The 21,777-nt window shown below is 42.9% G+C and overlaps 1 protein-coding gene across 1 annotated transcript in view; it reads left to right on the top strand.

Moving 5' to 3' along the window:
* Nucleotides 1-5,415, top strand: part of LOC138802977 (estrogen-related receptor gamma-like) — a 33,468-nt gene extending 28,053 nt beyond the window's left edge. Inside the window, exon 7 of the mRNA XM_069986776.1 lies at nucleotides 4,698-5,415. Coding sequence (XP_069842877.1) covers nucleotides 4,698-4,942 — 245 coding nt within the window. The 3' untranslated portion in view covers nucleotides 4,943-5,415. The remainder of the gene's footprint in view (nucleotides 1-4,697) is intronic.
* Nucleotides 5,416-21,777: the final 16,362 nt, after the last annotated feature.

Below are 21,777 nucleotides of genomic sequence, written 5' to 3'. Positions count from 1 at the left end.
GGCCGATCAATAATGTCCCGAGGTGTTTTGTGTGTGGGATGGATCGGAACAAAGAAGGGCAGGAAAGGGGGGGGGGGCTCAATCCTCGCAGAGTAAGCAAATGCTTTGAAGCCCGGAGCGATCCATGCGGCAAATGGATTTGCTTAATTTGGATTTGTGTCAGTTGCTTTATTTGGCTACAAACACTTTTTCTGTAAGTTTGGATTTCAGTTTGTAGCTGTAATGATCGGAGCTGGATACAGAATGGATTTTGTCAGCAGCCCAATCTATAGATGTCCCATTTATAAGTGCCCCATTACATTAACCTTTAGCTCGGATTATGGAATTCTTGGATGGACTGTACCCTATACCGCATGGTATTACTATCCATTTATATGGTGAATGGAAACATTCTTTCTTGTTCACATTCAGGACAGACCAAGTCCCAACAAATTTCCACTGTACCCAGTCTAAGTAGTCCAAATATCTCTTCTGGCTTAATAGTATTTTAGGAGATCCAGACTGAAAGGGGTTGTCCAGCCAAAATCTTTTTCTTTCAAATCAACTGATATCAGAAAGTTACATAGATTTGTAATTTATTTCTATTAAAAAATCTCAGGTCTTCCCATACTTACTAGTTGCTGTATGTCCTGCAGGAAATTGTTTTATTTACAATCTGACACAGTGCTCTCTGCTGACATCTCTGGCCCAGACAGGATGTTTGTCTCGGTTTTCTATGAATCCCCATAGAAAACCTCTCCTACTCTGGACAGTTCCTGTCTCGGCCAGAGATGGCAGCAGAGAGCACTGTGTCAGACTGAAAATAAAACAACATTTCCTGCAGGACATAAAGCAGCTAATAAGTATGGGAAGACCTGAGATTTCGCTGGACATCCCCTTGAAGGGGAGGCGTGCGGGTAACTTTAGAACTTTGTCCCCTATAGATCCAGAGAAAGGTAAGAAGTCATAAGCCAATCTGTCCTTAGGCATACAACTTACAGACAACAGCACTCAAAAATAACGGCTGTTGTATTGAGTGTCAAACAACGGCCGTTGTTGCACTGGAAATTGCATTGAAAACAGTGCACAATGGTCGGAAATGATTGACATGTCAATTATTTCAAAGGCTGTATCAAACAACGGCCGTTGTTCAACATATTGTGTGAACAACGGCCATTATTTGCATTGTTTTCAATGCAACACATTCCTCTATGAAAAGAACATCCATTGTTTTAATTGAAAACAATGTCCGTTCTTTTCGTAAAAAGTATGTTGTGTGAACATAGCCTAAAAAATATGAAAAGGGGTGATCAGTCTGGATCAACATTCAAACAAGAATTCTATATAATATAAATACTAGTGTTTTTGCCATGTTGAAGCATCTATTACTTCTTTGATCAGCTCTAGAGATGAGTGAACCTGCCGAAAGTTTGGCTTCATACAAACCCGAACAATCCGCATTTGAATTGCGCTTCCTGGAGAAGGTGGATGCAGCCTGGGGAGAACCTGGAAAACATGGATACAGACATGTTTCTATTTTTGTATAAGGGTACAAACCCACACACCGTATACACAGCAGATACGCAACAAATACGCAGCAAATACGCAGCAGATTTGTTGGTACAGATTTGATGCTGTGTTCAGTTATTTAGATATAATCTGCTGCGTTTTTGCTGCGTGTTTGCTGCGTATTTGCTGCGTATCGCAGCAGTAAATACGCTGCTTATACGGTGTGTGGGTTTATACCCTAAAAAAAACATGGATACGGCCATAAGCCATAGGCTCTATGAATGTTTTTTAGGCAGTCCTTGGGCTGCATCCAACTTCTCCAGGGAGCAGAATTAAAATACCAATTGCTCGGGTTCGTGCATACCCAAACTTTTGGCAAGTTTACTCCTCTATAACCAGCTCCACAGTTCTTATGGTAATGAAGGCTTGTTTTTGAGGGGGTAGTACATGGAACAACTTTTTACTATATTTTTTTCACTCCATTCATATACTTTTACAAGTTGATCATGTCACCCTTTAAGTGTCTCTTCTTTACAGTAAATTAATGTAATTCCTTTAATCTTTCACCATATCTAATATGCTCTATGTTCCTTGTTGCTTTAACTGCTGCCTTTGCAGCTTTTTGCAACTATAGGGCATCTTTTCAGTAAACTGGCCCCCAAAAATAAACAGTGCGCACCCCAAGAGAATGCATGACAATATATTGCTGGTGATGGACCTTGCATGCTGTCCTGTAGTCTATTATCTACGAGTACACCAAGGAGTGTAGCTAGGATTCATGGGGCCCCATAGCAAAAAATTTTAAGGGCCCCCCTCCCCTACGCAAAACACAAAGCACTGCGTGTTTTTATGTATATATATATATATATATATATATATATACTTTACTTCTGCTGCACTGACCTCTGCACATTTTCCTTTCCTACTTGATTGCAGCTGGAGAACAGAGGTTATCAGTGCAGTGAAGCAGAGATCTCTGTCTTCTGCTTGTTAACCCTTTTTTGTGTTGCAGCATGTAAGTAAACATTGGGTCACTTACACACTGCAGTATATAAGGGGTTAAGCAGAGGGACACACGCTCTTACCATCTCCCCTGGGCCCACTCCTGCACGGGCCCCATAGCAACTGCCTACCCAGCCTCTATGGTAGCTACGCCACTGAGTACACCGAAGTCCTCTACCAGTCAGTCTGCAACATCTGTACATCTTCCGTAGACTGCTCTGTACTACAAAACATGGTGTCATCTGCAAAGATAGATATAAACAACTCTAACAATCCCATTGCCTATATTATTAATAAATACAATTAGATGAATAGAAGTAGACACATTATTGAACCTTGGGGTACACCACTTTGGAGTATGTATTATTGACCACAAAGTTGCCAAACCCGAAATGCTCAGCATGTGACTCCCGCTGCCTGGAGAAGTTGGATACAGCTCTAGGGAGTCCTAGAAATCATGGATACAGCCATAGGCAATAGGCTGTATCCATGTTTTCCTTGCAGAAAAACTGTCCTTCGTGCATCTGAGACAGGGAAGTTACACTATGAGCCGCACTGGTAACATAGGTTAAGTGCATGAAGTTAATCTTTGTACAGTGCTGTGGATCATGTTGGTGCTATGGAAGCAACATAAATAAATGATGATGCCGCCTATACCTAAAAATTGGTGAGCGTTGTGTGGCCATCTGCCTTGCAGCTGTAATTGTGCCTTGCTGCAGGAGTGATTACTGCATGTACAACCACAAGACTGATCATCTCATAATTAAATAATCCATCAGCCGTATTGATTCATGAATTACTAATAGGTTGCTCTTTAAATCAGTTCTCCCCGTCCTACTTATTACAAGAAAAGTGGGTGTAACAGATTAAGTAACAAATAATGAAAAGGTGATGGCAAATGAAACATGGGGGATGGGTACATGTAAATTTTGTTTATTGTATGATACTGGTGCACTAATTCATCTTCACTAAAAAAGAAATACATTTGAAAATAATCATTGACATTTTTTTTACAGCACCTATGCATCCCCATGGTAACAGACAACTAAAAAAGTCTGACCCTGTAGTCATAATAACTTTGATCAGCCTCCTATTTCTTTCTACTATACCAAATATATGCTAGAAAGAAATAGGAGACATATAGATGGGATTATGAATTCAGGATCAGAGTGTTTTATGTCTGTTATCATGGAGAGGTGTAGGTACAAAATATTATTAAAGCGACTCTGTACCCACAATCTGTCCCCTCCAAACCACTTGTACCGCCGGATAGCTGCGTTTAATCCATGATCTGTTCTGGCATCCGTTCGGCAGATGATGCAGTTATAGAGTCACTTTAAGGGAGATTATTACCAAAGTTTCTTAATTTCTTATTTTATAGGCATATCAGCCATAAAATAGTTACATCCTAGGAAATTTGCATTTGGCCACATGTTCTAATGAATGGGCAACCATGTAATATATAGCTTAGCCAAGTCTGCCAAAGCAAGTGGTGGTCTATTTTAAGCTGGCTATACACCTTTTAGCTGTCAGTCGAACACAGCCAACTTCTGAGATGGCTCGGGAGAGATATGTATGTCGATCCTTCAGCTTGGCTGAACGTTTACTCTTTCTTGAATGGACAGATGGAAAATAGCCATTGCTTTCATCCAAAAGTATGAAGCAGTTAGAATCGTCCATACCTAAGGCTGCCTATACACCTTCAATAACTGTCGGCCAAAAAATGTCCCTTGCCCTCCCCATACACATGAATGAGAGGAGGGGTAATCCCTTAACTACTGTCTTCACCAGCTTCATGTCGGTCAAGACTTGAAAGGCCCCCCATACACGTTATATTCTTGGCAGAACCTGCCGCTGGTCAACTAGTCAGACCTTCTTTCCCCCAACATCATCTGTTAAGGAAGAGTTAGGAGGTCCCATAAACAATAGATGGTTCTGCTAATTCTTATCATGTCTAATATGTATGGGGACATAGTGGCTCTTCAGTCTGGAACAGAAAGAGGTTTTTTCTAAGCCGAAGAACCTCCCATCTTATATGTCAAATCGGACAAACGGCAGTGATTGTTAACTGTCCATATACCACCTTCAAGAGTCTTGTTATCAATCCAAAATGGCCATCTTACTATTACCCACATGGTTACATTTCTAGTTAAAGGATGGAGAAGCAATTTTTTTGATATCCGAACAATCTTCTTTCTTTTGTGCAGATTCCAGTAGCATTGAGAACGTGGAGTCTGTTCTAAATCTTCAAGATCGTCTTCACGAAGCCCTCCAGGACTACGAGAGGGAACACCATGCTGAGGATCCCCACAGATCCGGGAAACTCCTCATGACTTTGCCACTACTCCGTCAGACAGCAAATGAAGCAGTCCGCACCTTCTGTCAGATCCGTCTGGAGGGGAGGATCCCCATGCACAAACTTTTCTTAGAAATGCTGGAGGCCAAGATGTGACTGTTCTGGCTCCAACAAGAGATTGAGTTGTGAGCCCTACATATGTGGACACCTCATACCGCTTCTAAAGAACACAAAAGTGTCAATATCTGCAGATGTTGACTTTAGAATAACTACAGTCACAGATTTCATGGCCATTGGACATATTGGAAGCTATGGTTGGTGCTTCACGAGACCACACTCCATCACTGTGTAGCGGATACTGATCCAGACCATAGCGGCCATGTATAAAACAGGTCTTAGATAAGAATAACTTCTAGACGGACAGACGATCATATACACATTTCCTTGCATCTGCATTTAGATATGAGGTGTAGTCTACACATTCTAGCACCGTCAGGTTGCATAGAGAAAACCATGTCTCTACAATGGATTTTGGGCTGTGCCACCAGAATATACAGCTGTACAAACATGTGCTTTGTGTCTTGTTAGGTCTCCATTCTTTGTTTATGTCTGTTGTATGTGTCCAATAATGCAGTTTATATAATATATTGAAAGAAATTATTTCTTGGAAAAGATTCATCGGTTCTATTGTTCTGTACAGAGAGAATGGTGTAAAATAGAAATTTCTTGGCTTTGATATCTATAGAACTGAAACCTTGGCTGGTTTTAATCTCTTTGCTCCCTTCATCAACAATTCACTAATGTTCAATACAACTTCTGGCTATGAATAGGACAGAGCCATGTCGTAATGGCCATCATCGGTCTTACCATTATACCAATGCCCAGTATAAAATGCAATAATATAGTGACAGACTAAATATAATAATAGAGACATACTGATTCCAATGGTCTGTCACTTCTGTAGCCATAATGGGAGAGATTTATCAAACATGGTGTAAAGTGAATCTGGCTCAGTTGCCCCTAGCAACCAATCAGATTCCACCTTTCATTCCTCACAGACTCTTTGTAAAATGAAAGGTGGAATCTGATTGGTTGCTAGGGGCAACTGAGCCAGTTTCACTTTACACCAGTTTGATAAATCTCCCCCATAGTATTTAATGAGTGTTTATATACTAAAGCAGACAATGTGCAACTGGTACTACAAGAAATGAGTTCAGTGTATTCATTAGACAGAATTGCCTCTGCATGATGATTGACAGGCGTCTCTATATGCATAGTGACTGGTAGAAGCCTGTCAATCATTGGTGTGTAGAGAAGCCGATCCTGCAGGAAGCTGGAGCGGCTTTTCTCCTCCTCTTTACAGACTCTCCCTTGCCCCTCTAAGTGACTTGCTGTGTTCCTTCAAACCCCCCCACCCCCAGTCTGACCACCTGACCTATCCCTTAGAGGGATACGATCCAGTGATCCCATAAAAAAAATGCACAAATAGCATATACATGCACTCACCGACCACCCACTAATTGTTTGACACCTTTCCCATTTGTCTACTTTGCTCCTAGCCCCAGATTCAAACATTTACAAATGAGCCCAGATTAACATCATGGCATCCGGCCAGGAAACTACATCTCCCAGCATGCATTGCACCTTATAACCAACTGCCAGGTACCCGCCCCTGTCTTATAGTGTCTGCCAACCACTGGCTCCATCTCCTTTTGCTTTTCACATCATATCTATCTATCTATCATCTTAGAGAGAGAGATGAAACAATAGTGTCTCCTTTTCCCTTTGCTACTCAGGAAAGGCTGTTGTTTCCCTGCCCTTGGCCAGGTGATCACTGTGTGATGTCATTAGTGGGAGGGGTTACAGATAAGGTGTTACTGCTTGTCTGACAACAGAAGAGAACAAAGATCATGTGACCTCTGTCTCAGAAGGGAGGGGAAGGACAGAGGAGTGGAGACAGAGTGGACCAGAAAGGATTTTTAGTAGCTTGAGGGTGTCAGGATGTACTGCAGACAAACGGTCCAATTCATGTAATAGAAACCTATTACAAATACGCTTAGATTAGCTTCTGCTTTAACATGACCAACCATTTTAGGCCTTTATATTATGTGCACCATCATTAGGGCTGGTTCACACTGAGCAAAGACGGCGCAATTCCGCGGCGGAGCTCTCTCATAACTGTTATATGGGTCCTGTCAGTCACCCCCTCAGAAACAGGAGAAATCCATGAATACATATGGTGCACATTGGCAACCATTTTCCTAGTATGACTGGGCTCTACTGTAATAGGAATCTCAAAAATAAACCTATGGTCTGAGTTATTTATATGCTAAATATGTCACCAGAGCCCCCATGCCAGAGGCATAATCTGAAGCTCCTGGACTCCAATGCAACCTGTGCGATAGGACCCAACCCCAGCTACCATGCATACTCTATAGTTCTGTTCTCTTCATATGTGGAAAAGAGACTTTTCAGGACCAGGGTGTAACCCCAACCTCTTAATCTACTTCCCTGCAATTTCACTTTGATGTACACATTATAAATCTGGATAAAAGATAAAAGAAAGTAAATAAAAAAAAAAATGAGAACAAAACAAAGTAAAGTTAGGACAGCAAAGAGTTAAGAATCAGCTTGAAAACTGATAGAAAATCGAAAGCACCAAATTAAGATGATGTGTTTGTTAATTAGTAGAGATCGTTAGTGCCTGGCGCTAATCATTACTGGGGAAGGGGGGGGGGGGGGCTGGATACGCTGCTGTGAGTGGTGACGCATAATAACAGTGTCTCCTCCATTCCTGAGCTGTCGTGTTACTGCGGGAGGTAATGACTGAACCTCTGTATACTGTATAGTGGCGCTCTGCCACCTGTGGCGGTATAGCTGCCCAGAAACTACAAATCCTGGCATCCCCTGATTTAAAGTGTCATTGTCATTTTTTTTTTTTTTGCAGAAATCAATAGTACAGGGGATTTTAAAAAACTTTGTAATTGAGTTTATTAGGCAAGTATGCCATTATCTGCATTCAAAAAGACTTTCCCCAGGTCCCCCCCCCTCCCTCCTCTCTCTCATTCACTGCTCATTATCTGGAAATCTTGACTAGTTTACATCAGTCGAGCCCTGTGTAACCTATGGAGAGGGGAGGGGGGAGGAGGGAGATTAGTCGCCAGCAGAGAGCAGAGAATAAAGGATTACACAGTGGGAGCTGTATGAAAGCCGCTTTTAGAGGTCAGTGATGACTTCAGAGGAGATAGCCTGGTGATGTGGCTTTAAATTAACTCTTTGTTGTCCTGTGTTGGTGCCTCATCTCCCTCCACCCCTCCCCTCTCCATAGAAAGCAATGAAGACAGGGGGGAGAGCTTCAAACTGCTTTTTCATGATAAAAATGCATTTTTAGGCTAATAAAGCCAATCACAAAGTTTCTTAAAGAGGATGTACCACCAGGTACGTCCTCTTTAAACTGACCCATGGATCAAACGGTGCCGTCATGAGGAAGCCGGCGCCGCGGCCCAGTTCCCGTGTAAGGTGCCATTCTATGCACAGGTCCCGGGCCGGTGTGAAGCACTGGAGGCGGGCCGGGCCGCCCCCAGTGGGAGGGAATTCCCTCCCCTCTATGACGCGGCCCGTCTCCAGTGCTTCACATTGGCCCGGTGTGACAGTGACAACTTTTTTTTTCTTCCTGATACCCTGTGCGATGATGTACCCAGAGAAGTAGCGCAAAAATATTCCAGCTCCCGGCATCATAATGAATGATGATATTGGGAGTTCCAAATTTCAGTTCATAGCACATTGTCCATGCACAGACCCTAATTATGGAGCATGTGAATCCCCCCTCAAAGATAAGGATGAGACTAAGACTAAGAATGAGGGCCAGGTCTATGGGTAGAGGGGTTTAAGATGCAAAGAATTTAAAAAAAAGGCAAAAATGTAACAGGTAGGGGGGAAAGGTGAAAGAAGTCAAATCTAGTGATTAAGAACGAGAAATCGTAGAAAGTACTGAAAAAGTAAACAACCGAACCACAAGAAAAAGAGAAAAGACCAAATGACAAGAAATCAAAGGGGAAGACCTTGAAAGATCTTTGGAAGAGAACTGAATGGTAAGCCAAGAAAGTGGGGGAGAAGGTAAAGCCTGAGGCAATGTTTATACAATGATTAGTTTTTTTTGCTGTTTCACAGCTGTTTTTTTGGGATGGCCGTCATTTTGTCACCATATCGCAGCCAGTTTATGCAAATGAAGGTCATCATTTGCTTAAAACGGCTGCGTTTTGGTACAAGAAAAAAAAGTCTACAAAACGGCAAAAAAAAGACGTTGTGTGAACATACGAGAAACCTCCAGAAACAAATAATAAAACTTCCTCAAGCTCTTAAAAACACAAGCATTTTGGAATTCCGCATTTTCATAGACACCTTAAAACAAAATTTATGGTCCAAACTGCTGACAGTTAGGTAGCTGTTACGGCAAGAAGACACATGGTACCTCCCATATATTTGTCTGTGCTTCTAGTATGAAGAGTCAAAGAGGTGTTCCCAAGCCCCTAAAGTGCAGCAAGCTGTAACATCTCTTTACTCTCCCCTCCCATGCCTGACCCTGAGAGGAGGGAGGAACTAGCAGATTTTCAGGAACTCAGGAGACATTCTGAAAACACAGACAGATATATGAAAGGTTCCATGTGTCTCCTTGACCTAGGAGCTATCTAACAGTGTCAGCAGCCTGGAATGTGACAGATTCACTTTTAATGGGCACTGTCATTAAAGGGGTACTCCGTGCAGCGGTTATTTTTAGTGTATGGCCGGGGAGGGGGTGGATATAGAAGCCGCCGGTCACTTACCTGCATCGGTTCCAGCATCGGGTCCTGGATTGCGCCGTCCAGTTCTCCCGCCGGTTTCCGCTTCCTGGTCTGAGCTGCGGCTTGAGACATGACGTCTCAAAGCAGCTCAGCCATTTAACGGTCACGCTCGGCCGCTGAATGGCTGAGCTGCTTTGAGACGTTACGTCTCAAGCTGCATCTCAGACCAGGAATTGGCAGCTGGACGGGAGAACAGATCTGCGTGATCCGCAGGGCCGGCCTTTGGGGTGTGCGACCTGTGCGCTTGCACAGGGCGCCTCACTCCCGGCCAGCTAGGGGGCGCTCTGGCAGACAGAGAGCTGCTCTGCACATCTATGGAAGTTAGATGTGCTGCCTGTGTGCCGGGGCGCCCCCCCAGCTGGCCGCCTGCCTCTTCCATGCAGCAGAGGTGAAGAACGCTGAGGGAGAAGCAGAGAGGGAGAACTGGGACCGAGGAGGAGGCACAGACAGAAGGTGGGAGAGACAGCAGCTGCACGGGGGAGGGCAGACACACAGGAAGTGCTGCAGGAGACACGGCCCCCCGGGAACAGGCAGGTGAGAGCTGTGGTGCCGCTGGTACAGAACACAATCACCAGCACTGAGGAGAGGAGAAGGGCTGTAACCCAGGAATGCTGCTCTTACCTGGGGGGAAAGGTGAGCGCTGTGCTTCCTGTACATAAAGAATGACTGCAGCTGTACACACCACACACTGGCATGTATACACTGAGGAGGCTGCCATAGTGTGTGATGAGGAGCCCTGTATACACTGAGGAGGCAGCCATAGTGTGTGATGAGGAGCCCTGTATACACTGAGGGGGCTGCCATAGTGTGTGATGAGGAGCCCTGTATACACTGGAGGCTGCCATAGTGTGTGATGAGGAGCCCTATATACACTGAGGGGGCTGCCATAGTGTGTGATGAGGAGCCCTGTATACACTGAGGAGGCTGCCATAGTGTGTGATGAGGAGCCCTGTATACACTGGAGGCTGCCATAGTGTGTGATGAGGTGCCCTGTATACACTGAGGGGGCTGCCATAGTGTGTGATGAGGAGCCCTGTATACACTGAGGAGGCTGCCATAGTGTGTGATGAGGAGCCCTGTATACACTGGAGGCTGCCATAGTGTGTGATGAGGTGCCCTGTATACACTGAGGGGGCTGCCATAGTGTGTGATGAGGTGCCCTGTATACACTGAGGGGGCTGCCATAGTGTGTGATGAGGAGCCCTGTATACACTGGAAGCTGCCATAGTGTGTGATGAGGAGCCCTGTATACACTGAGGGGGCAGCCATAGTGTGTGATGAGGAGCCCTGTATACACTGAGGGGGCAGCCATAGTGTGTGATGAGGAGCCCTCTATACACTGAGGAGGCTGCCATAGTGTGTGATGAGGAGCCCTATATACACTGGAGGCTGCCATAGTGTGTGATGAGGAGCCCTGTATACACTGGAGGCTGCCATAGTGTGTGATGAGGAGCCCTGTATACACTGGAAGCTGCCATAGTGTGTGATGAGGAGCCCTGTATACACTGAGGGGGCAGCCATAGTGTGTGATGAGGAGCCCTGTATACACTGAGGGGGCAGCCATAGTGTGTGATGAGGAGCCCTGTATACACTGGAGGAGGCTGCCATAGTGTGTGATGAGGAGCCCTGTATACACTGAGGAGGCTGCCATAGTGTGTGTGATGAGGAGCCCTGTATACACTGGAGGCTGCTATAGTGTGTGATGAGGAGCCCTGTATACACTGAGGGGGCTGCCATAGTGTGTGATGAGGAGCCCTGTATACACTGAGGGGGCTGCCATAGTGTGTGATGAGGAGCCCTGTATACACTGGAGGCTGCCATAGTGTGTGATGAGGAGCCCTGTATACACTGAGGAGGCTGCCATAGTGTGTGATGAGGAGCCCTGTATACACTGGAGGCTGCCATAGTGTGTGATGAGGAGCCCTGTATACACTGGAGGCTGCCATAGTGTGTGATGAGGAGCCCTGTATACACTGAGGGGGCTGCCATAGTGTGTGATGAGGAGCCCTGTATACACTGGAGGCTGCCATAGTGTGTGATGAGGAGCCCTGTATACACTGAGGAGGCAGCCATAGTGTGTGATGAGGAGCCCTGTATACACTGGAGGCTGCCATAGTGTGTGATGAGGAGCCCTGTATACACTGGAGGCTGCCATAGTGTGTGATGAGGAGCCCTGTATACACTGGAGGCTGCCATAGTGTGTGATGAGGAGCCCTGTATACACTGAGGGGGCTGCCATAGTGTGTGATGAGGAGCCCTATATACACTGAGGAGGCTGCCATAGTGTGTGATGAGGAGCCCTGTATACACTGAGGAGGCTGCCATAGTGTGTGATGAGGAGCCCTATATACACTGGAGGCTGCCATAGTGTGTGTGATGAGGAGCCCTATATACACTGGAGGCTGCCATAGTGTGTGATGAGGAGCCCTAGTGTGCACATAGCTCTGTCATGTGTGTGTGCGTGTGTGTGTGTGTACATAGCTCTGTCATGTGTCTGTGTACATAGCTCTGTCATGTGTGTGTGTGTGCGTGTGTGTACATAGCTCTGTCATGTGTCTGTGTGTGTGTACATAGCTCTGTCATGTGTCTGTGTACATAGCTCTGTCATGTGTGTGTGTGTGCGTGTGTGTACATAGCTCTGTCATGTGTCTGTGTGTGTGTACATAGGTCTGTCATGTGTCTGTGTGTGTGTACATAGGTCTGTCGTGTGTGTGTGTGTCTGAGTTTGGGGAGCTGGGTGTGGTAGTTGTGTGGAGGGCTGGGGGGTAGTTTGGTGAATGGATCTGGGGGTAGTTGTGTGTATGGCTGGGGGGTAGTTTGGTGAATGGATCTGGGGGTAGTTGTGTGTATGGCCAGGGGGGTTGGTTGTTGTAGATGTGTGAATCGTGGAGGGGTAGTTGCATGTATGACCGGGGGTAGGGTAGTTGTGTGTATGGCTGAGGGGTAAGGTAGTTGTGTGTTTTGCGGGGCTAGTTGTGTGAATGGCTGGGGGTAGTTGTGTGTATGGTCGGGTCATGGGTGTTGTCTGGAGGGCTTGGAGGCTGAAGGAGCTTTATGTTACCTTTAAAGGTGTGTGTGTTTGGGGGGGCTCCGAAAAAAAGGTTCGCACAGGGCGCCATTTACCCTAAGGCCGGCCCTGGTGATCCGAGACCTGCTGCTGGAAACGGGGAGGTAAGTGACCGGCGGCTTCTATATCCACCCCCCTTCCCGGCCGTACACTGAAAATAACCCCAGCCCAGAGTATCTCTTTAAGAAAAACTTTTGACATGTGACAAAGATCGTGAGAACGACCAGAACTTATCAGGAGAACCACACAGTAGCACATTTCAATCCCTGGTTTGCAGTTCCTGTCTCGGACAGAGATGTCAGCAGAGAGCACTGTTTAAGACTGAAAATAAAACATTTCCTGCAGGACATACAGCAGCTGATAAGTATGGGAAGACTTGAGATTTTTAAATAGAAGTAAATTACAAACCAGTATAACTTTCTGACACTGGTTGATTTAAAAGAAAAAGATTTTCGCAGGATAACCCCTTTAAAATGCTGTCACAAGGGAAACTGAAAAGTAATAGAAATCTGAGATGATGATCAGCCCATTTGTGTTCTGGGATCTGGGTTTTCTACACCCCTGTGTGCCTGTCAGTCTGGAGCTAGGTCCCTGATGAAACTGTATCTTAGAGGGCACCATTGAGGACCATGTTTTCCAAAATATAAAGAATACTGAAATGACAAAAAAACAACAACTCTTAACACTCGCATACTGGCCTCACAGAAGAGGACAAAACACATTTGTACTAACAAAACTGTGCAAATATGAGGAACATAATTAAAAACTAATTCCTAATACCTCACTTTTCCCTTCCTTCCTCTCTCACCCTTTTTTTTTTTTACCTTTATCTTTATCCCAAAAAGATTAAGGGGCATTTATATTATAATATTCTTTTTTTGCGCTCAGTGGGGGAGATTTATCAAACATGGTGTAAAGTGAAACTGGCCCAGTTGCCCTTAGCAACCAATCAGATTCCACCTTTCATTCCTCACAGACTCTTTGGAAAATGAAAGGTGGAATCTGATTGGTTGCTAGGGGCAACTGAGCCAGTTTCACTTTACACCATGTTTGATAAATCTCCCCCAGTGTTTTTAAAATATTTCGCTCAGAGGAGTGTGATTGGGGCGAAAAAGCTACTTTTTTTTTTTAGCCAGATTTATCATTTAGCAATTTTTCTTGTACAACATATTGTGCAGCAGTACTTCAGTCAGACCCTGGTGTCGTTTTTTAGCCACAAAATTATTTTTGAATAAGGATCAGAGTCTTTTGCGCGGCACGTGAAAAGTGCGCTAGTGGAACAAATTGCTCTAATGATATATACCTTCCCTTATAACTGCTAAAATGGGGCAATAATCTAATAAACATATAATCTAATCTACCTACAGCTATCGCCAATTTGCAGGGGACATATTTATTACAACATGGCGCCACCTTCTGGTTTATCATAGAATGACAACATTTTCTTCTCCACTCACTACAATGATCACCTCCCATTCTTGGTCCTATTTTGTACACTATTTTATTCTTATATTTTATACTGCAGACTTGCTGGCTGCTTCCGTAAAACATACAGAGAATGTAGAGGATATACCAGTGGTAATCAGTCCAAACAAGGTGACTGACTAAAGCAAGATTATACATATGGCCAGGTGTCTCCCTTCACTGTGCATATGTACAGCTGCTCTGTGTCCACATTCAGTAGCAGAGAATCCTGGTAGTGCTCGCATTGTATGGTCAGCTCTCCCACCACACAGCACCAAAACCTCTGTAACCACACAGTGACATTATACTGACTGAATTGTTGTATAATAAAGAGCAGTGTCAACAAGTTGGTTGTATGTATAACATTAATTTAAACATAAAAAATAAATTAAAATAAAATAAATTAAGTGTATTGCAAAACTGCTTGCAATCACAACCCCTGTTAAGTTCTTTATAAAATTTCGACAGGAATATCATGGGCGGGTGCCGTGTGGTTGCACCCAGGCTTAAATGGCATAAAATCTTCGGCAGATGTGGTTGATATCCAGATCACAGATGTGAATACAACAAACAATGCTGACATTCGCCTCCACTGAAGGTATATATACTGTACATCAGGATCACATCTTTATATAATTAACCCAGCTTTCCCAAAAATGGATAAACTAAAAAATAACTAAACAACGAAATAAATAACCAGATGTCCTATATGAATGCCCTTTAAGGATAGTGTATCTTCCTGCCACTGCCGGCTAATGGGCGAGTTCCTAATGTTGTTGAGCTGCATCTAGTCCAGGAGCATCATGTCCAGGGGGCTGGGTGTCCTCTGGGCTCTGCCCTCTGTGCCATGGATACAGTGCCAGGATCAGGCTTTTGGACAGGGCCAGAAATACACATTCTAATCCTATTGACAAGCAAAATGCAATCAGCCCCTGAACATCTGGAGAGATTTAGTAAATGAAAGTCTCTCTGTGTACACAGCCTACGATTACACAGGGCACGTCCGCCTCTACTGAGAGCGATACAATTAATAGAGAATTACATAGAGCGATTGATGGACTGCTCCCTCCTTGTACCAGCAGAAGAACTGTGACCGGTGACAAGACGAGACAGAAGAATGGATTTCTCACTGGTAGACGAGCAGGTGAGCAGCAAATCTCCTATCTTCTATATGGGTAATAAGATTGCATATTGTGCTGTAACTCCTATAGAATAGAAACCAAAAAATCTGCAGACAATACAGGGGTTGTCCCCTTTAAGGTGTGTGTATACCGTTTGTTGGTTGCTGTGGGGACAATTCCTTCCATACTTGTTATTATCTATTCAGTCTCCTTCTCCCAGTTCTGATCTACAGTACTGCTTTCTGCTGAAGAAACAAAAATCTGTGTGTGAACTATTCACTTTATCTCCCCCTCCTCACCCCTCCCTTCCCAAAAGGCTGAAGTAAACAAGTCCCTGACTGGCTGTATCTGCAACTTTGTAGCTGCTTTGTAATGCTGGGAGGGTAATCTGAGGTGAAGATGCTGATGACTTCACTGTGGTTAATCCTCCAGGCATTACAAAGTTGCAGATAGGGACTTGTTTACATCAACCATCTCAGAAGGGGAGACAGAGAGAAAAGATCACATAGGGGGAGATTTATCAAACATGGTGTAAAGTGAAACTGGCTCAGTTGCCCCTAGCAACCAATCAGATTCCACCTTTCATTTTCCAAAGAGTCTGTGGGCAATGAAAGGTGGAATCTGATTGGTTGCTAGGGGCAACTGAGCCAGTTTCACTTTACACCATGTTTGATAAATCTCCCCCATAGTTTTTTGTGTTTTCAGCAGAAAGCAGTCGCTCAGAACTGTCGGAGGGAGACTGAATAGTAATAGAAAGCATTGAAGGAATTGTTAGTCTCACCATGGGCAGCAACATATCAAAAGTTAAACTCATAATTGTTTCAAAATGGCAGAAATAACTTTGCGTTATAACTTTATGTGACTGAGAAGACTTTAGGCCCCATTAGACATCAGGTCACAGGTACAACTGGTATCTCTGAACCCCCCCTATAGTTACCACTGAAAATAGTTTTCTAGAGACGCTTTACAGCAAGCCCCATGGAGATAGAATTGTCTGCTGTTGACCCATTGACATGAATGGGAGGTGTTTCTGGCCTTACTCTGTGAACCTTTGGCTGTCCAGGCATGATGGGAGTTGTAGTTTTGCAACAGCTGGAGAGACAAGGTTCCCTACCCCTTCTCTATTATATTCCAGACACTTCTGGAAAGAGCACTTATTACACAGCTCCCTCTTCGGATGCCCCATAACCTGCCATGTGGTGCTCCGAGTGACCTTTGCCTATGTAACATGATCTATCTATATGAGTATGAGCTTACTCAGACTATCATTGTGCCTCCACAGATTTCGGCCATGAGTGGGCTATTTCTCTATGCCTCTTACAATGGGGACCTGTCTCTTCAGACGTCACTATCCACGCTCAGCGCTGGAGCAATGCACAGGGCAGATCAGGCCGATAGAGGGCGAATTACCAGTGAAACCATCTGGCTGTGGATCGCCATTCTGGCCACTGTTGCCAATATCATGGTGCTGGGGGTGGTGTGCGCCTGCACCTTCTGAACTCAAATACCGAACATGTGAGCAGATAGAGGAGTAGAGCAAAGCTACGTAAAGGTGCGCCAAGTCCAGAGCCATCTTCCTGTTTGTCACTTCTACAACTAGATGGGCTTGAAAGATCAACATTGAAATCTGACCAAGCCAGTTACTGTATGCCGTCCCCCTATTAATGCCCTACCCAGCAGGGGGTGACACTGAGCGCAGGATAAACATATTTATGGGGTAAAAAGAGTATTCCTGTTTTTCATCCTTAGGCAAGATGACAGAATATTAAAAAGGTAGTAAGATTGTATTGTTTTCACATGTCCTATTTAACACAGGAAATTTCCAGAAGCGTTATAGAATTGAACGGCATTGGGTTGCTCTATGCGTTTGTACATTTGATTACCCAGTGCTTCTGGGGTGATGTCCTCCCATGTTTTTCTAACCTTGGACAACCCTGACATCAGAACTCACAACTATTATTGATTGCACCAGGTCTCACTCTAGAGATCCAGACCAATTCCAAAATACCTCAGGGTGGGGGGGTGGGGGTGATGGGCAGGGTGTCTCTCCTCAACTGTCAATCAAATCTGACACCCTTGCATCATTACAGTCCATGGAATTGGATGTTCTGCAGGCTGTAGAGTGAAGCGCACTGCGGTGCACTACTCCTAGCTGTATCTTGTTATCACAGCAGGTCTCAGGTGTGAGGCCCAATGTGATCAGTAATGGTCCTGTAATGCTGCGTTTACACGGAACGATAATTCGCCCGATCGTACACTTAATGATTTCGAAGTAACGATTTTTTTTTTATAATGATCAGCGTTTAGACGGAACGATATATTGTACAGAAAATTCATTTTGCAATCGCTTAAGCCTATCTTGCACATAGGAAAAATCGGTGAACGGCTGTTTACACGGAACGATCTTCAAATTTTTTGCGAACGACAATTTTAGAACATGTAAGATCAAAATGAACGATTTCTCGCTCGTGGCTTGATCGTTTGCTGCGTTAACACGTACGTTTATCTCGCGAATTCGATTGTTATCGTGCAAATTCACACGATAATCGTTCCGTGTAAACGCAGCATTACAGAGCGATAATTCACCCAGTTGATTATTTAACAATTTTGAGGCACCAATTTTGTTTTTATAACAATCAGTGTTTAGACAGAAAGATAAATCGTTTGAAAAATCGTTATTGCGATCATTTTAAGATCGCTTAAGCCCATCTCACACATAGGGTGAATTTGTGAAAGACTGTTTAGACAAAGCGATCTGCGAATTTTCTGCCAACAACGATTTGAGAACATGTTGAAAGATCACGATGAACGATTTCTCGCTCGGCGCTTTATCGTTCGCTGTGTTTACGCGAGATGATTATCGCTCAAATGCGAGGGATACCGCAAATCGTTCAGCGATAATCGATTTGTCTAAACGCACCATAACTTCTGACATGTGAACCCTTACTCCAATTTACAATAAGGCTTCAACAGATGAACATACTTTTATACAGCTTGGTAAACTTGTTCTCGTCAATACTGAAAAAATAAATTAAATAAAAAGTCCATAGAAGAAAGATACATGAGTCTTATTTTTATTATTAATAATAATAATAATAATAATAATAATATTATCAGACATACAATATAAAGAAGGAAAAAAAAAAGTAGTGTTTCATGGCACTAAGCTTTATTAATGTGATTTATTGTTCTGGAGTTTGAAGGAGTTTTGTCACTAATTGTATTTATTAATTGTTTCAATACATCTAAAAAAAACCTAAAATTTTCAGTAGACCTAAACATATTGTTTTGCTTGTACAGCTTCTATGCAGTGTCTATACAGTCCCTCCATGGTGACAGACAGCCATCAGATTCTGTGCAGTGTAAGCCTGTTCATTGGGCTAAGTTCACATCTGCATTTAGGACCTCTGTCACAGATACTATTCCGTGAAGAAAAATGGATTCTTATTGACTTCAATAGGGTCTGCCAGGTGTCCATTTATTTTGTGTGATTTCACCTGATAAAAATACTGCTTAAAACACTGTCTATTCAGAATGGAGCCCCCCTGACTGGAGCTCCGATGCAGATGAGCACCCAGCCTTTGGAGTTTTATACTTTCTCCCTTATTTTGTGCTAACATAAATAGAAGATCAGACTACACAGTCTGTTGTCTGTTACCATGGAGATGCACAGTCTGCATGGGAGCTGTTTAAATTTTATTTAAACATTTATTTTAAGTGAATTGTGGACATTAAACCTTTAAAGGGGACAAGAGGTCATTTCAAATAAAATTACTTTTTATATAATTCAGCAGCCTTGGGTGCCCTGATTTCAACTGCATTTGTACTTTCTTACAACCCCCTGGTTCCCGGGATATATAGACTTTTAACATTCTTGGAATCAGGGCACCTAAAGCTATAGAGCAATATATATATTTATATAAAAAGAATTTAATAAACTGTCCAATTTTTAAAGTGTCATTGTCGTTTGATTATTTTTTCAGAAATAAATAGTCCAGGCGATTTTAAGAAACTTTGTACTTGGGTTAATTAGCCAATAATTCCATTATCTGCATTCAAAAAGACCCCCCCCCCCTCTCTGCTCATTATCAGGAAATCTCGACACTTTTACATCAGTAGAGCCCTGTGTAACCTATGGAAAGGGGAGGAGGAAGATTATTTGGCAGCAGAGACCAGAGAACAAAGCATTACACAGTGGGAGCTGTGTAAAAGTCGGTATTCATAGGTCAGAGAGGTCAGTGCTGACTTCAGAGGAGAGAACCCAGTGATGTTGCTGTAAATTAAACTCTTTGTTGTCCTGTTTAGGTGACTCATCTCCCTCCACCCCTCCCCTCCACATAGAGAACAATGAATGCAGGGGGGCGAGCTTCAAACTGCTCTTTCATGATAAAAATGCATTTTGGGGCTAATAAACCCAATAACAAAGGTTTCTTAAAATCACCTGTACTATTGATTTCTGCAAAAAAAAAAAAAAATAATAATTAATTAAATGACAGTGACAGTTTAATGCCCCACATGCACTTGGATGGATGGCAACAAAAGTTCTGGAAAAACAAACAAACAAACTTTCAGGAGATGTTTTCTTTTAGCTATAGAATAATGCTGATAACATTGACCTTTACACACAGAGAAGCACCAAACATACAGTACAGACATTTTCTAATAACAGTCTAAGCTTCTTGGTCCCTCACCGAAAAGCCTAAAATATCCAAGTAACAGCACTTTATGGTCACAGTATAAAAACACAAGTACATATGTAATACTTTGATGTCGTTCTGAAAAAAAAAAAAAGATATTACAAGAAGCTTTTAAATAGTGCAATTATAGGGAGACGTCCTGGAGGGGGGGGGGGTGGTAGTAGAAAAGCTAAAGAGGGGGTGGCAGGGGGTTGGTGAAATAAGTCACATGTTAGTAATACGGTTTGAGAACATTACAGATTGATTTGCAATAGAAAAAAAATGCTTAACATTCTTAGAATGGATAATCCAGGCATATTCATTTTATAGTATTTGCTGAGGTGCTATAAAAACAAAAAACAGGCTTACTCACCTATGGTCCCCCCAGCACCCACTATATCAGTGATGGCTAACCTTGACACTTCAGCTGTTGCAAAACTACAATTCCCATCATGCCCGATCAATCAAAGATATTGCTTTGGATGCTTAGGCATGAAGGGAGTTGTAGTTTTGCAAAAGCTGGAGTGTCAAGGTTAGCCATCACTGAACTATATTATACCCTCATATTCCTATATCTGAAACATACTTGTCTCAGCAGTGATGGCCCCCCCCCTCAGCCAATCACTGACCGAGGTAGGACACCAGTGCAGCCATGGTAAGCTAAGGCTGGGTTCACATGACATTTTTTCCATCCTTTTTTTTTTTTTTTTTTCAAAAAACGGGCGAAAAACAGATGCAAATAACTGATGCATTTGTGTGCATCCGTTTTTCCATTGACTTCTATTATAAAAGAAACGGATCAGTTTTTTTAACGTACACAAAAACGTAGTCGACCTTATTTTTGGCAGTTCCCTGAGGAAGATAACGAAACGTACGTAGGGACGGCTCTTTTTGGCGGTTTGGCAGCATGGGTGAGTGCAATAAAGATTAGGAGATAATAATAGTGGATTATATACCTCTTGTGACTATATGTAAGCATATGGGGAACTAGGAGATTATTAAGTCCCTAGATACATATATACCCCTTTGTGACATAGTGAGGCAGAGGACTAGAATTAAAAGAGATTATTATAGATGCACTGTCCATGATGATGTATATCTGCTAACATCAGCTTTTTATTGGTATTATATACTTTTTTATTGTGGTCATTTTTTTAAATTCTTCTTTTATGAGAAACATATTGTATTTTGTACTAATGTATACATAATAAAAATCTTATATATATAATTTTTAAAACTAAAACCCAGTGTTTGTTTGTATAAATTTTAGTGCGGGTTGTTTTTTTTGATAAGGGGACATCTGGTGGCGCATAGTGGTATTGCAGCCTAAGTTGTGAGATTACCTCGTTCCCCTTGTCTCAAACCTTGTGTGTAATTATTTTTGTGTCTGTTGAAAAAAAATGATCGGTTTTAATCTTTTTTTTTTATATATATATATATATATATATATATATATAATGGAAGTCAATGGAATAACGGATTAAAATAGATGCAAAAAAATGCATCAGTTTAAAAAAAAAAAAAAAAAAACGTAGTGTGAACCCAGCCTAAGGATGCAGCTCCTGTCTTTAAGGAATATGAGTAACAGGCTGGGGACCAGACAATGTCATGGAGCTGAGGTAGGCGAGTTTGCTATATATATATATAATTATGGAGGATAGGTCATAAAGGAAAGACTGAAATTTCTGTTTTTTTCTCAAATCCATTCGGGGGTTCGTTCTCATTAATTGCAATAAAAAAAACTAAACGTGAGAGCAGACCATTACATGGCCCAACTACTGCGAATATGCGTTCCTAGGAATGCTCATTTGTACAATAATCT

The sequence above is a fragment of the Dendropsophus ebraccatus genome, chromosome 10 (assembly GCF_027789765.1).
Source record: "Dendropsophus ebraccatus isolate aDenEbr1 chromosome 10, aDenEbr1.pat, whole genome shotgun sequence".
NCBI lineage: Eukaryota > Metazoa > Chordata > Amphibia > Anura > Hylidae > Dendropsophus > Dendropsophus ebraccatus.
The sequence above is the reverse complement of the archived record's forward strand: the minus strand, read 5'-3'. Positions and strand labels throughout refer to the sequence as shown.